Source organism: Mangifera indica, chromosome 7 (genome assembly GCF_011075055.1).
Source record: "Mangifera indica cultivar Alphonso chromosome 7, CATAS_Mindica_2.1, whole genome shotgun sequence".
Taxonomy (NCBI): domain Eukaryota; kingdom Viridiplantae; phylum Streptophyta; class Magnoliopsida; order Sapindales; family Anacardiaceae; genus Mangifera; species Mangifera indica.
Genome location: NC_058143.1, coordinates 5,206,256 through 5,219,489, shown reverse-complemented (window position 1 = coordinate 5,219,489; position 13,234 = coordinate 5,206,256). Strand labels below are relative to the sequence as shown.

Here is a 13,234-nt window from a genome sequence, read left to right as displayed (position 1 = left end):
GTCAGAGCTCATTTGCTTGCCTGCTCGCCCATACAGCGTGGCCTTAACTTTAAAGCATGTTAAATTCAAAAGGCAAGATTGTATTTTTCGTAGTTAACCTTAAAGCATGTTAAAAAGTATAATAAAATTATATACATATAATTTTGAGTAATTAATTAAATATTTAGATAATATATTATCATATAAATTAATAATTTTAAATTAGTGATTAAATAATATTTAATTATATAATAATATATAATTTATATATATAATTAAATGCCCAAAATTGGAATATTAAATTGGAGCAGGGGACTTTAACGAAGAAAAATAGAATCTTACAAGTCCAACCGCCACCTGATTAAATTTAAAGCTCGCTCATGCTGAACCATCGCATCAATTAACAACTCCAACTATATCGTTATTCAATACATAATTCAATAAGGTATTAATAATATTTTATATATAGATAATATATTATTATATAATTAAAAATTAATTTATATTTAAATTAAAATAATTTAATTAAATAATAATTGTTATAAACAATCCAATCGATATTGTCTGCTTTAGGTTTCAGGTCCGCACGGTTTTGTTTCTCCACTTTGGGAAAAGGCCTCAACTGAGTTAAGGGTTTCTGGTTCCTACTTATATACACGCTCAATAGACTGCACGGGAGCGATATGAGACTTCAGGTCACAAGAATAATATATTATTTATATATTTAAATTATATATTATAATTATATACACAGATTAACGAGTTGGGAGACAGGCCGGGGAACATAGGCCATTGGTTCAGTTGTAAGAAGAAGAACGTGAGAAAGAAAGAGAAAGTTGTTAATTTTTGTTTATAAGAACAGTGCTAAAAATAGAAGGATATTTTAGTTAAATCAAAGTCATAAAAATCAACTTTGGGATGTTTGATTGTGATGCCAACTCTGTCATATTGTTTTCAAATGTGGTTTACAGCTCATGCCTTTCAAAAAGAAAAATGAAGAATGGAGAATCATTCTTTCTTCTTTCTTTGAATCTGTCCTCAACTCCTATCATATTCCCTCTGCACAGTACTCAACCACAAATATATTTATATTTTTTATTTTAATTATTAAATCAATCTTCATTTCCCCTTATCGCCTCCTGCTCAGTTAGTATGCCTTTTTTGGAACAGATGGGCCATTTTTGATGTGGCTCTCTCTATCAACCAAAACTCTTTCAATTAATATGTTAAATTGCATATGAATTTCGAAAGATAGAGGATGATTCGATCCAGTGGTGATCAGCAGAAGCCATCTTCATAACTTTCAATCAGTAAAATTTCGGTTCAGGAAGTTGATGGGGTTTTGTTCCCGGTAGAAGAGACGACGACTACGAAATCGGAACGCTGTACTGTAAAACCGAAAAGAGGTAATTCCCATTAATCTCTCTCAATTATCAGTTTTTTGTTAGCCAATCAATCAGTTAAATTTCGGTTAATTTCATTTTAGAAAACGAAATACCGAGCAATATATCGGAAACGGGGAATTGGCAGGTGAATAGTGTTAATGGTGTAAGGCAGTAAGTAAGAGAGGAGCAGTGTCGGTGGGGTAAAGGGTAGAAACGTCATTTCACTTACATGTGCATGTATAGTTTGGTGTGTCCGTGAATGGACGATTATCTATTCAATTAATTAGTGGAGTAGAGGGCAGAAACGTTATTTCACTTTCATGTGCATGTATAATTTGGTGTGTCCATGAATGGACCATTCATCAATTCAATTAATTAGGGGCCTTGGATGCTTTTCCTTCTCCAATAATGATCCAAAACAGCCAAAAGCTGAAACTTTTTCTGTCTTGGGCTACAAGTTTTGGATATCATCTTTTATAAAAATTATTTCAATTATATATTTCATGCTCTAAATGCCTATTGTGTCAAGATTTTTTCAAAAATGAAAAAAATTCTATATTAAACTATTTTATACAAATACCAGTATAGTTTCATACTAATATGATATAATCTAATCAGAAGATTATAAGAAAGATTGTGATTATTATAAAAACTTTACTAAGTCAACAAAAAAATTTTTACTTTTGAATTCAAGAGTTAATATTTTAGTCATGTCCCTTTGACGATTTAAAATTGTAACAGGAAGGGAAGAATGTGAGAAAGAAATTTGTAAATTTTGTTTGTAAAAGTGCTCAAAATAAAAGAATATTTTATATCATATTGTTTTCAAGTGTTCTTTTGATTTTTATATTAAATTTTTTTTTAGAGTTGAAAGTTTGAATTTCTCTTACTATTTAATCTCTTAAAAAGTTTATTTAGGGTTCAATAAAATATTATTCTCATTAAAAAATTTTGAATGAATAATATATACTTAAAAAATAAAAGATTTTTACATCAATAAATATCATTTTCATAAAAATAATTTGAAACTAAGATATATAATAGAGAAATTATAAAAGATTTGATGTTATTTTTTTCTAATCTATCAAATTATGATTCACTTAAAAAATAGAGATTATAACATTAATTGAATTATGATGTTAACTCTTGAACATATCATGTCATAATATTAATTAGGTTACGATGTTAACTCTTGAACATATCATTTATTCACCTAATTTGTTTTTATTATTAGAGTTAATTTAATTTATCTAAATTATAAAATCAATTTTTTTGCTCAAACAATAAAAATTATGTGTACTTATCAATTATTTACATATAAATGATGATGTATTATTACATAATTGAATGATTTTGAATTAAAGATAAAATAACATATAATCATATAATGACAAACCATTATCAATACACTTATTAATACTTCTTTAAAAATATTATTAAATTCACCTTTAAGTTTCACAAGGTTTGAAGTTTATATGAACTGTTTAGCATTATAATAACATTAAGTTGCCCAGTTAGTTAGCGCACTTGGAATACACATGCCCACAATAAGAAATATAGAAAAAGGAAAACTCAATCTACAGGGAAATTTTCAACTTTTTTATTAACTCATAAAAAGGAATAAAATTATGTACATATTTGAGTAATTAATTAGATATTTAAATGATGTATCATATGTGATTTAATAATTTTGGATAAAAAATCAAATAAAATTTAATTATATGACGATATATTATATAAATATCTAATTAGAAATTAAATTGGAGCAAGTGGACTTTAACCAAGAAAAATAAAACCTTACAAGTCCAACCACCACCTTATTAAATTTAAAGCTTACTCATGCTAGTCCATCGCATCAGTTAACAACTTCATCAATATTGTTACTCAATACGTAATTTAACAAGTTATTAATAATATTTTAAGTATATAAATAATATATTATATATAATTAGAAATTAATTTATATTTAATTTAAAATAATTTAATTATATAATTATATATTATTTATATATTTAATTTATGTATTAAAATTGTATTCACAGATTAAAGAGTTGGGAGATAGGCCGGGGAACATAAACCATGGTCTCAGTTGTTGAAAGTAAGGAAAGATTTAAGATTGTAAGAAGAAGAGAAGAATGTGAGAAAGAATGTAAAAGTTGTTAATTTTGTTTATGAGAAGAGTGACGAAAATAAAAGAATATTTTAGTCAAATCAAAGTCATAAAAATCAACTTTGGGATGTTTGATTGTGATGCCAACTGTCATATTGTTTTCAAGCGTGGTTTACAGCTCATGCCTTTAAAAAAGAAAAAATGAATAATAGAGAATCATTCATTCTTTCTTTGTACCACTGGCCCTCAGCTCCTATCATATCCTTTGTATCGGGGGTTCCACCCATCTATTCTGTCTACCCAACCCTTGATCATTAATATATTTATATTTTTTATTTTCCTCCTCCGTACTAAACTCAATCAGTATACTTTTTTTTAATAGATGGGCCATTATTTGATGTGGCTCTCGCTACCAACCAAACTACTGATAGCCCCAATTCGATCAATTAGTAGGTTAATTTTGCATCTGAATTTGAAAAGACAGAGGATGATTCGATCCAGTGGTGATCAGCAGAAGCCATATTCATAACTTTCAATCAGTAAAATTTCGGTTCAGGAAGTTGATGGGGTTTTGTTCCCGGTAGAAGAGACGACGACTGCAAAATCGGAACGTTGTACTGTAAAACCGACCGAAAAGAGGTAATTCCCATTAATCTCTCTCAATTATCAGCTTTTTGTCAGTCAGTTAAATTTCGGTTTAGAAAACGAAATACTGGGCAATATATTGGAAACGGGGAAATGGCGGGTGATTGGTGGTAATAGTGTAAGAAGGTAAGAGAGGAGCAGTGTCGGTGGGGTAGAGCATAGAAACGTCATTTCATTTACATCTGCATGTATCCTTTGGTGTGTCCGTGAATGGGCGATTCATCGATTCAATTAATTAGGGGCGTTGGCAGCTTTTCCTTCTCTAATAATAATTTAAAACAGCCAAAAACTGAAGCTTTTTTTGCCTTAGGCTTAAAGTTTTGGATATCATCTTTCATAGGAATTATTTCATGCTCTAAACACCTATTGTGTCAAGAGGAAAAAGGAAAAAAAAGTCTATATCGAGAACTGTTTTATACAAACGCCTATTGTGACTAGATTGGATATAGTCTAGTCAGAAAATTATAAAAACTATAATAAATCAATACAAAATTTTTTACTTTTGAGTTCAAGAGCTAATATTGAGTTAGGTCCCTTTGACGATTTGAAGAGAAGAATGTGAGAATAAACTTGTTAATTTTGTCTATAAGAGTGTTCAAAATAAAAGAATATTTTATATCATATTGTTTTCAAGTGTTCTTTTGATTTTTATATTAAATTTTTTTTTTCAGTTAAAAGTTTGAATTTTTTTTACTATTTAGTCTCGTTAACAAGTTTATTTAGGTTTTAATAAAATATTATTCTCATTAAAAAAATTTGAATGAATAATATATACTTAAAAAACAAAAAAAATAAAAATTTTTACATCAATAAATGCCATTTCAATAAAAATAATTTGGAACTAAAATTGAAGTTATAAGAGAGTTGATGTTATTTTTCATAATTTATCGAATCATGATTCACTCAAAATATATAGAAGTCATAACATTAACTGGATTACGATGTTAACTCTTGAACATATCATTTGTTTTTATTATTAGAGATAATTTAATTTATCTAAATTATAAAATCAATTTTTTTGCTCAAGCAATAAAAGCTATGTGTAATTAGATATATTATTATATAATTAGATGATTTTATATTAAAAATAAAATAATATACAATGGTATAATAATAAATCATTATCATTACCCTTATTGGTATTTATTTTGAATATATATTTAAAATAATTTTAATTTGATCAAACTAAATTGATATTTTTATTTTAATAGAATGAAACCATTAAATTAATTGAATTTACAAATTGGTTCTATTTAAGTAATTTAAATTCAAATTACTTGACTATAGTGCATGCCTTCTTGAATTTTGCATGGTTAGAAATTTTCTTTTAAACCCAAATTCTGTAGAAAAGAATGAAAATTATGGAATTCCTTTAGGACTCATGCAATTAAGAGTTAAAATATAATAACTTCTACGATAATACTGAATTGAAATTGCATAAAATTCCAGGCTTATTACAGTAACTTTTGCATAAATTATTTAGTTTCCACGTTGCACTCCAACGTCTACAAGCTTTGGCAAATTTTTTGGCCTCAGTTGACTTTTTATTACATATTTCCTTAGACCTGGCATATGAACATTAGAAAAATAGTCCTGCCAATCCAATCTCTTCACGTCAAATCCAAAACTCAGTTGTTCCTCTAAAGACATGGCTTCCCACAATTTGTAGGTGTCGCTGCTTTCAAACCTATATACAAAAATTCAAGAAAATAACCAACTAATTATAAAGGTTAATCCATAATTTGTTGGATTTATACTTTAAATCAAATAACATGCATGTATGGTTAAACTTGTAAGTTATTTTCTGAAATAATTTAATTAAAAGATCTAACACTATCTAAATATGCTTGCTCAGGGTTAAAAAGAAATCTTACCACCGTGAATATAAATATGGTTCATAATATGCTCTATTTCCTTGGATAATTTTCTTTCGTGTCCTAGAGAAACATTCGCATCTTTAGGGATACTTTCGTTTGATATATGTAAGAAGATTTCTTTCAACGAGTTCAGAAATTGGACTCTTTTAATTTCAACTTCTTTGCCATTCATGTCTTTGATTGGAGAGGACTTGAAATGTTCAAAAGCCATATCAAATAAGAATTTCAGCTTCACTGGATTTACTCTTGAAGATGTAATGTGGTAGACGTTAAGCTCTGGTTTCCTAGTAATTCCATGCTTTGCCATTGCAGAAATAATTGCATATACAACCATGTCAACTGGAATCTGTATTATTGATTCATTTCATAAGTACAATAAAATATATTATTGTACGATTATCTTAATGTGCATAATCATAAGGGAAGACTATTACCAAGACGAAACTTTATAGAGGATAATTTTGAGATTATTGAAAAAGTAAAGCCTACTTCATATTGACCATATGAAGTAGTGTATAATGAGAAGAATTCGTATACTTACTATGTCTATAACTGCCTCAGGGTTTATGAAGGCAGGAAGATAGCCTTTGCCGTAAGCTAAAATGAATGTGTCAGCCATTCTAAAGATCATATTCAAGACAAATGGTTAGTAATTCATTATTAATAGAAAAGTAATATATAGGACAAAACTTGAATACTATCTAAAATTTCAATCCCCAATGTCTAGTCATATCTTACGTTGAGTTGGCTTGCTATCTGCTGGGTCTGAGTCATCAAATATACATCATAGGAAGGATGTAGTAAAAATTTGAATTCGAAAGTTGTAAGGTATAATCTACTAAATATAAATAAAATAAAAATTTTGAAAGGATTACCTGATCCCTTGTAACCATCCAGGGTATGGCTCTTTAAAAGTACTTTCGATAACACTTGGACGGACAATAGCAACTGGGATTTCTTCTCTATTCTTATCAATTAAAATTTCTCCCATTGCCTTGGTAAATTCATAAACGTTTTTCCACCCATAGCATCTAGCCCTGTGGGAGAGAAAATTTTCCATCAATTAATTATGTTGTTATTTAATATCATCTTATTTGCATATGTTTGAAGGAGAAACGACAAAAAGAAAATGATTTGATTTGTTCTGGTGAATATAAAATGTTTTCGTTCTAATTTTATGAGATTATTATGCATATAATTGTGTATACATGAAGAAAGGTTAAATTACAATTTAACCAAGGAAATCACCTTTCTAAGCCCAATTCTTTCATTTTCTGAACTATTTCTTCACTTCCACGTAAAGCAAGATTTGAATCCAAAGCTAACTTCATTTCAGCATCAACATCCACAGGAGGGTGTAATAATGGTGAGCTTTTGGGGTTGAGAATCTCTCCGACGTTTTCTATATTAACATATGCTGCACAAGAAAAAATTGATCAGCCTAGATAAATAAACTACATTATTTTCTACTCATAAGCAAGATTTAGTTACCAGTTGATACATGTATGAAACAACAAAGTTTCTTGCACTTCTTTGCAAAATCAAGCACTCGAGATGGCCCTCTTGTGTTTATGTTTACAGCTACATCAAATCTAAGTTGAGAAATCCAAGTGTTAGTATATGTAAAATTAATGAACTTAGATATCACCAAAATCAATTAGAAGGATGAGGAGAAACCTCTCATCGAATGTTGTAGTGGCTGCTGAATTTATGATTACATCTACCTCTTGTGCTATTTCCACCATTAAATCAGGATCCATACCAAGATTTGATTCACCAATATTTCCGGGAATAGGAACCACCTTACTTAACATGAAGTTTTGGTAAGATTTCCCTTGCATATCTCTCACCAAGTCGAATAGATTTGAATCTATTATCTTATTAATTATAAAAAGAAATAGTAAATTTGTTAGTCTAAATAGTGGAAAATAGATATATTCATATATTTAGAAAGAGTTTGGTGTTATATGTGTAGAATTTACTTCAGTTTTTATTCTTTCTAATGCAGCTTCTTCGTTTTCTGCCTTGATTAAGAGATAAATCTTGCAAACGTCGAGTGCTGCTCGTAATAGCTTCTCAATTATGGCTGAAAAATTAAAAAAACATAGAATCTTATATAACAAATCTTATATACAAAATTCTACGTAATTTTATTGCCTAATTTACCTTTGCCTAGGAAACCAGTGGCACCAGTAACGAAATAGTTCTTGGCAGGAAGAAACTCAAGAATGCCAATGCCATTCTTACAAGTTCTCTCTATTTTATTCTGTGCTTCAATGGAGAAAGAGCTCATGGCTTCAATGAAAGAAGAGCTTACACTGACAGTAAGGAAACAGAAGAGCTTTATTGGCAAGTGAAAATGGAGGCACATTCTTATATATATTACTACTAATGGCATTTAATACCAAGTTGGTTGGCAGAGAAACATACACCGGCCGGCCTCTGTGCGCATTAATTATTTGTCACAATAGCCATTGTTGAACTTGTGATGGAAAACTAAACCAAGTGGGCTTCACCAAAACTTCCGGTGAGATAATTTATAAATAAATAATGATGTAATATTAAGTAATTTAGTATTATTTAATTTAAAATTATACAATTATATGAGGGTGTAATAATGGTGAGCTTTTGGGGTTGAGAGTCTCTACGACGTTTTGTATATTAACATATGCTACACAAGAAAAAATTGATTAGCCTAAATAAATAAACTACATTATTTTCTACTCATAAGCAAGATTTAGTTACCAGTTGATATATGTATGAAACAACAAAGTTTCTTGCACTTCTTTGCAAAATCAAGTACTCGAGATGGCCCTCTTGTGTTTATGTTCACAGCTACATCAAATCTAAGTTGAGTAATCCAAGCATTAGTATATATAAAATGAACTTGGATATCACAAAAATTAATAAAGATGAGGAGGAACGTCTCATCAAATGTTGTATTGGCTGCTGAATTTATGATTACATCTACCTCTTGTGCTATTTCCATCATTAAATCAGGATCCATACCAAGATTTGATTCACTAATATTTCCGGGAATAGGAACCACCTTACTTAACATGAAATCTTGGTAAGATTTCCTATGCATATCTCTCACCAAGTCGAATGGATTTGAATCTATTATCTTATTAATTATAAGAAGAAATAGTAAATTTGTTAGTCTAAACAGTGTAAAAATAGATATATGCATATATTTAGAAAGAGTTTTGTGTTATATATGTAGAATTTACTTCAGTTTTTATTCTTTCTAATGCAGCTTCTTCGTTTTCTGCCTTGATTAAGAGATAAATCTTGCAAACGCTGGGTGCTGCTCGTAATAGCTTCTCAATTGTGGCAGAAAATTATAAAAACATAGAATCGTATATAACAAATCTTATGCACAAAATTCTACGTAATTTTATTGCCTATTATACCTTTGCCTAGGAAACCAGTGGCACCAGTAACGAAATAGTTCTTGGCAGGAAGAAACTCAAGAATGCCAATGCCATTCTTACAAGTTGTCTCTATTTTTTTCTGTGGTTGAAGGGAGAAAGAGCTCATGGCTTCAATGAAAGAAGAGCTTATGCTGAAAGCAAGGAAACGCAAGAGCTTTAATTTTTCGCAAGTGAAAACGGAGATACAATAATTCTTATATATATTACTACTAATCAAATGAAGTGGGCTTCACCAAAACTTGCAACTTGCAACTTGCAAAAGCTGTAATTTCACTGGCATCTCCAGATTATTAATATGTTTGCAAATATTGACGTGTTTAAATAATGTCCTAATTTCACAATTAGACTCTATGTTTTGATAAGTCCTAACCCAATTGACAAACACGCCATCTTGGCGAATCTCTCTCTATCTAAGGACACCAATTAAAGACCTATACTCTATATACAGATGTGCTTAAGTCATAAGTACTCTTCCAAGTCAATCAATAATCTTATAAATGTATGTTTGATAGGTATTGACTCATCTCAATCTTCTCGGGATATTCAAATCTTTATTGATATTCAATCACTCATAACTATCTCAGTCAGTGATTGAATTCTATTCATATACACCTTTGTTTATCTATTATCTCTATGTTTGATTCGTATCTCTATCTCTAAGACACTTTTTAGCACCTCAACGGACTTTAATTTTCATTCAAAAATCATTTGAATATGGTCATACATAGCTGTGTCGCCGACATGTGCTTTCTCTTCCATGGAGGGTTGTGAGTCCAGCCGCGTACACGCAGACCAATTTAAATCTCATGTACATTCACATTCAACACTTCACGGGTGTATGCACATAAAAGGTCCGTGTACAGGCATACATCTCCTTTTGTACTATTCATCAGCTCCTTTTCCTTATATAATCTTGAGGGCATTTTTGTAAATTTATCTAGCCATGTATGGGCATACATATTCTTGGTGTATAGGCATACCTGACGCTGATAAATTAATTTTACGCCATGAATGGTCGTATGTCCTAGCCGTGCATTCGTCCACCACTGAGTACGGGCATGCACCCGTAAATAAATATATGATTCCAGCCCATGCACAACCGTGACCATGCATGGTACGATCGTACATAACATTCTAGATTCAATATAACATTTTAACACAGCAGTTCCTTCCCAACAAACTTACATTAAATGTCATTTGTATTTAACAATTATTGGTATTCTTTAGTTTCTTCCAGGAAAGAACTACTTCGATAATGGTGCCACTAGTTTCCGATAATAACATTACATAAGCCACGCAACTAATTTATGTCAAAAAATTATAACTCTGTCGGTTACTGTTCATGAAAATCTGGTGGCCGAAAAGTTCATCCACATACATTTGTATCAAAATGATTGGTACTAGATAATCCATGTAAACACATTAACACATTCAGTTTCTTCCTTACATGTAGAGTTAAATTCAAATCCAACTAACTCCATTTTAATTGTACGTTTGGGTCAATGAAACTCAGAATAAGTAGTTATGGCCTGAGCACAAACTCAAGCTATGGGAGGCTCGGCTCAATCCTGAATGAAAAGAATTAACTTTAAATAATTATTTTAAAATTTATTTGGCACAGCCAACATCTCATTGAATTTACAGTGAAAAATAAAATAAAATTTAAATAAGTTATGGGAGGCTCGGCTCGATCTTGAAAAAATTTACAGTATTTTGCACGGCCAACATTTCACTGAATAGCCCACATCCTATATGTTGCCTCTACCATGTTTACAAATGGTGGGAAAAATGAACACAAACTGAAAACTCATCTGATTTCAGAAGTGGATGGGCTTCATTGTCTCTGGCATTTTCTATTAGCAGAAAGATGCAAACAAATTCAGATCAGAAGAGCTAAGAACTGGCTTACATCTATTGAGAATGTAAGGGAGATTGAATAATTGATCAGTGCCGGGGCACATAGGTTGGCAAATTTTGCATTTGTTGAATTGAGTTGGTTTGTATAGATTACTGGTGAGGATGGCCTTTCTGATATGATTGTGCTTGTTTGCAAATATGGTATGCACCGGCTGATAACTCTTGGAATACAACATTGGGACCAAAAAAGATGATAATGTTATTATTATTATTATTTTGGTATCAGAGAAATTTCCATTTTCGAAAGATGACATCTGAGTTGTAAATTAGGACTTGAGTTTTGAGTCCATCTAGGCTTTTGCTCTTGTTTTAGATACTGTGTTTTGAAGTTTAGAAGAAGAAAATAAATAACGAATACTTTCTCCTCTACATCATGACCACACATCTTTGATGATTATAGGGTAGTACCAATGTGGATTATGCAACAGAAAAAGAACCGCAGATCAGGAATTGACCTTCTCATCTATTTGTGATTGAATTGGATGTCCTTTGTGAAAGTAGTGGGCTTTTGAATGATTATTCTATCCCGGCCCTGTGAGCTATCAATTAATTTCAATACTGAATCCAGTAGTATATGTTAAAAGAGAGAAATCATAGATCAAAATGAATTCTAGCTGTGATACACTGTTTTTTCAACCCTCCTGGAAGAAAATTATTACGGAATGCAACAAGTTAAACATTTTTTTGGGAAGCACAACATTTCTAGGACTCTTAGTTTTTAGGGATGCTTGGGCATTTCCTTTTAAATATATACCTGGAAGGCAATACAGTCTAGCATAATTTTTTCTTGATTCTTGACTTACAAATGGATAGTCTAATGAAATTCAGCTTGAATAAAAATAACTTTCCTTGATCAATTTGAATATCCTTGTCATATAACCCTGAGCCTCCAAACTCACAAGTAATTCTTTACACAAACATGACTTTGGAAATTGAAAGAAAGTTGTAACATTGAATCATTAATGCTTGTTGGAACTTTTCTTCTTCTTTTCAATTATCAAAAAGGCGTACAGGCCCGAAAGCTTTGAATTAATTTGCAGATAGAATGAGGGAATACTAGACAGAAGATAAATACAAACAAGGATGGTTCTTGAGTAAATGAGGAAAAGAAAAATACCTAAAATTCTTTACATTAGAGAATCTAGTAAAACACTCTTTTCTTTAAAAAAATTTCACAAGAGAAAAAGTCGAGGTTGGTTTCCGAGTCTAATGGGAGAATGCAGATTTATCCAATTTATTTTTTTGATATCAAGTTCTATTAGGTATCGAAAATCCAGGCTGTCAACTTGCTGGTAAACTGCAAGAGATGATTGTTTTTCACAATCTGAGAGTATTATCATTAATACCGATGAACTTCTTTCCTATCAACCTGTTGATAGTTTTAGCCATGAAATTACTGCTGTCCAACCGTCTATGCTAAAATCTAACGAATGACGGAAGATTTATTCATGACTGGAGGTAATGAAACTTTTTCTATATGTTTTATATTTTCCTTAGATTGCAAGCCAAATCCATGAGAATTTTGGTTGAGTCTTTCCACTTGTTGCTTGTGGTCTTGGGACACTTTGAACTATTGTCGATTTGGGTTGAAGATTATTTTTGTTAAAATTATCTACACTGTAATTACTAATGTAGAGGATTTGGAAGTGTTCACTGAAATAAGACATCAGTGATCGCTGGAATAATTCCAGTAGGTGTAACATACATCCATGCATGAATTCATACTCTCAAGGTACATTTGCTTCAGGAGAATAATAGATTACTTTGATAACTATATTTTATTATAGACATTATTTTGTTTTGTTTGTTAGGTAATGAAAGATTTAATAAAACTATGAACACTTATAATGAATATCTATAATAATGTGTCATCATGTGATTATGATT

At 30.5% G+C, this 13,234-nt stretch overlaps 1 protein-coding gene and 1 long non-coding RNA gene across 6 annotated transcripts; one reads left to right on the top strand and one right to left on the bottom strand.

Annotated features, from left to right (window-relative positions):
* Positions 1-973: 973 nt before the first annotated feature.
* LOC123219890 lies at positions 974-8,721 on the top strand. 3 transcript variants are annotated; one of them, XR_006502939.1, is made up of 3 exons: positions 974-1,385; positions 3,407-4,113; positions 8,173-8,721. It is a non-coding gene; the product is annotated as an uncharacterized LOC123219890 (long non-coding RNA). The 3 variants fall into 3 exon arrangements; XR_006502940.1 differs by having other exon boundaries at positions 8,005-8,721; XR_006502938.1 differs by lacking the exon at positions 8,173-8,721 and having other exon boundaries at positions 3,407-4,740.
* Positions 5,529-9,585, bottom strand: LOC123219888 (fatty acyl-CoA reductase 2, chloroplastic-like). Of its 3 annotated transcripts, none has more exons than XM_044641844.1 (9): positions 9,410-9,585; positions 7,979-8,082; positions 7,674-7,873; positions 7,488-7,588; positions 7,245-7,413; positions 6,872-7,033; positions 6,538-6,616; positions 5,994-6,342; positions 5,529-5,806 (listed from the first exon to the last, which is right to left on the bottom strand). In XM_044641844.1, exons 1-9 carry the CDS (start codon positions 9,534-9,536, stop codon positions 5,760-5,762), a joined length of 1,338 nt encoding a protein of 445 aa, XP_044497779.1. In that variant the 5' UTR covers positions 9,537-9,585; the 3' UTR covers positions 5,529-5,759. The 3 variants fall into 3 exon arrangements, with proteins under 3 accessions (XP_044497779.1, XP_044497778.1, XP_044497780.1); XM_044641843.1 differs by lacking the exon at positions 9,410-9,585 and adding an exon at positions 8,163-8,289; XM_044641845.1 differs by lacking the exons at positions 7,979-8,082; positions 9,410-9,585 and adding an exon at positions 9,227-9,396.
* Between the last annotated feature and the right edge of the window lie 3,649 nt (positions 9,586-13,234).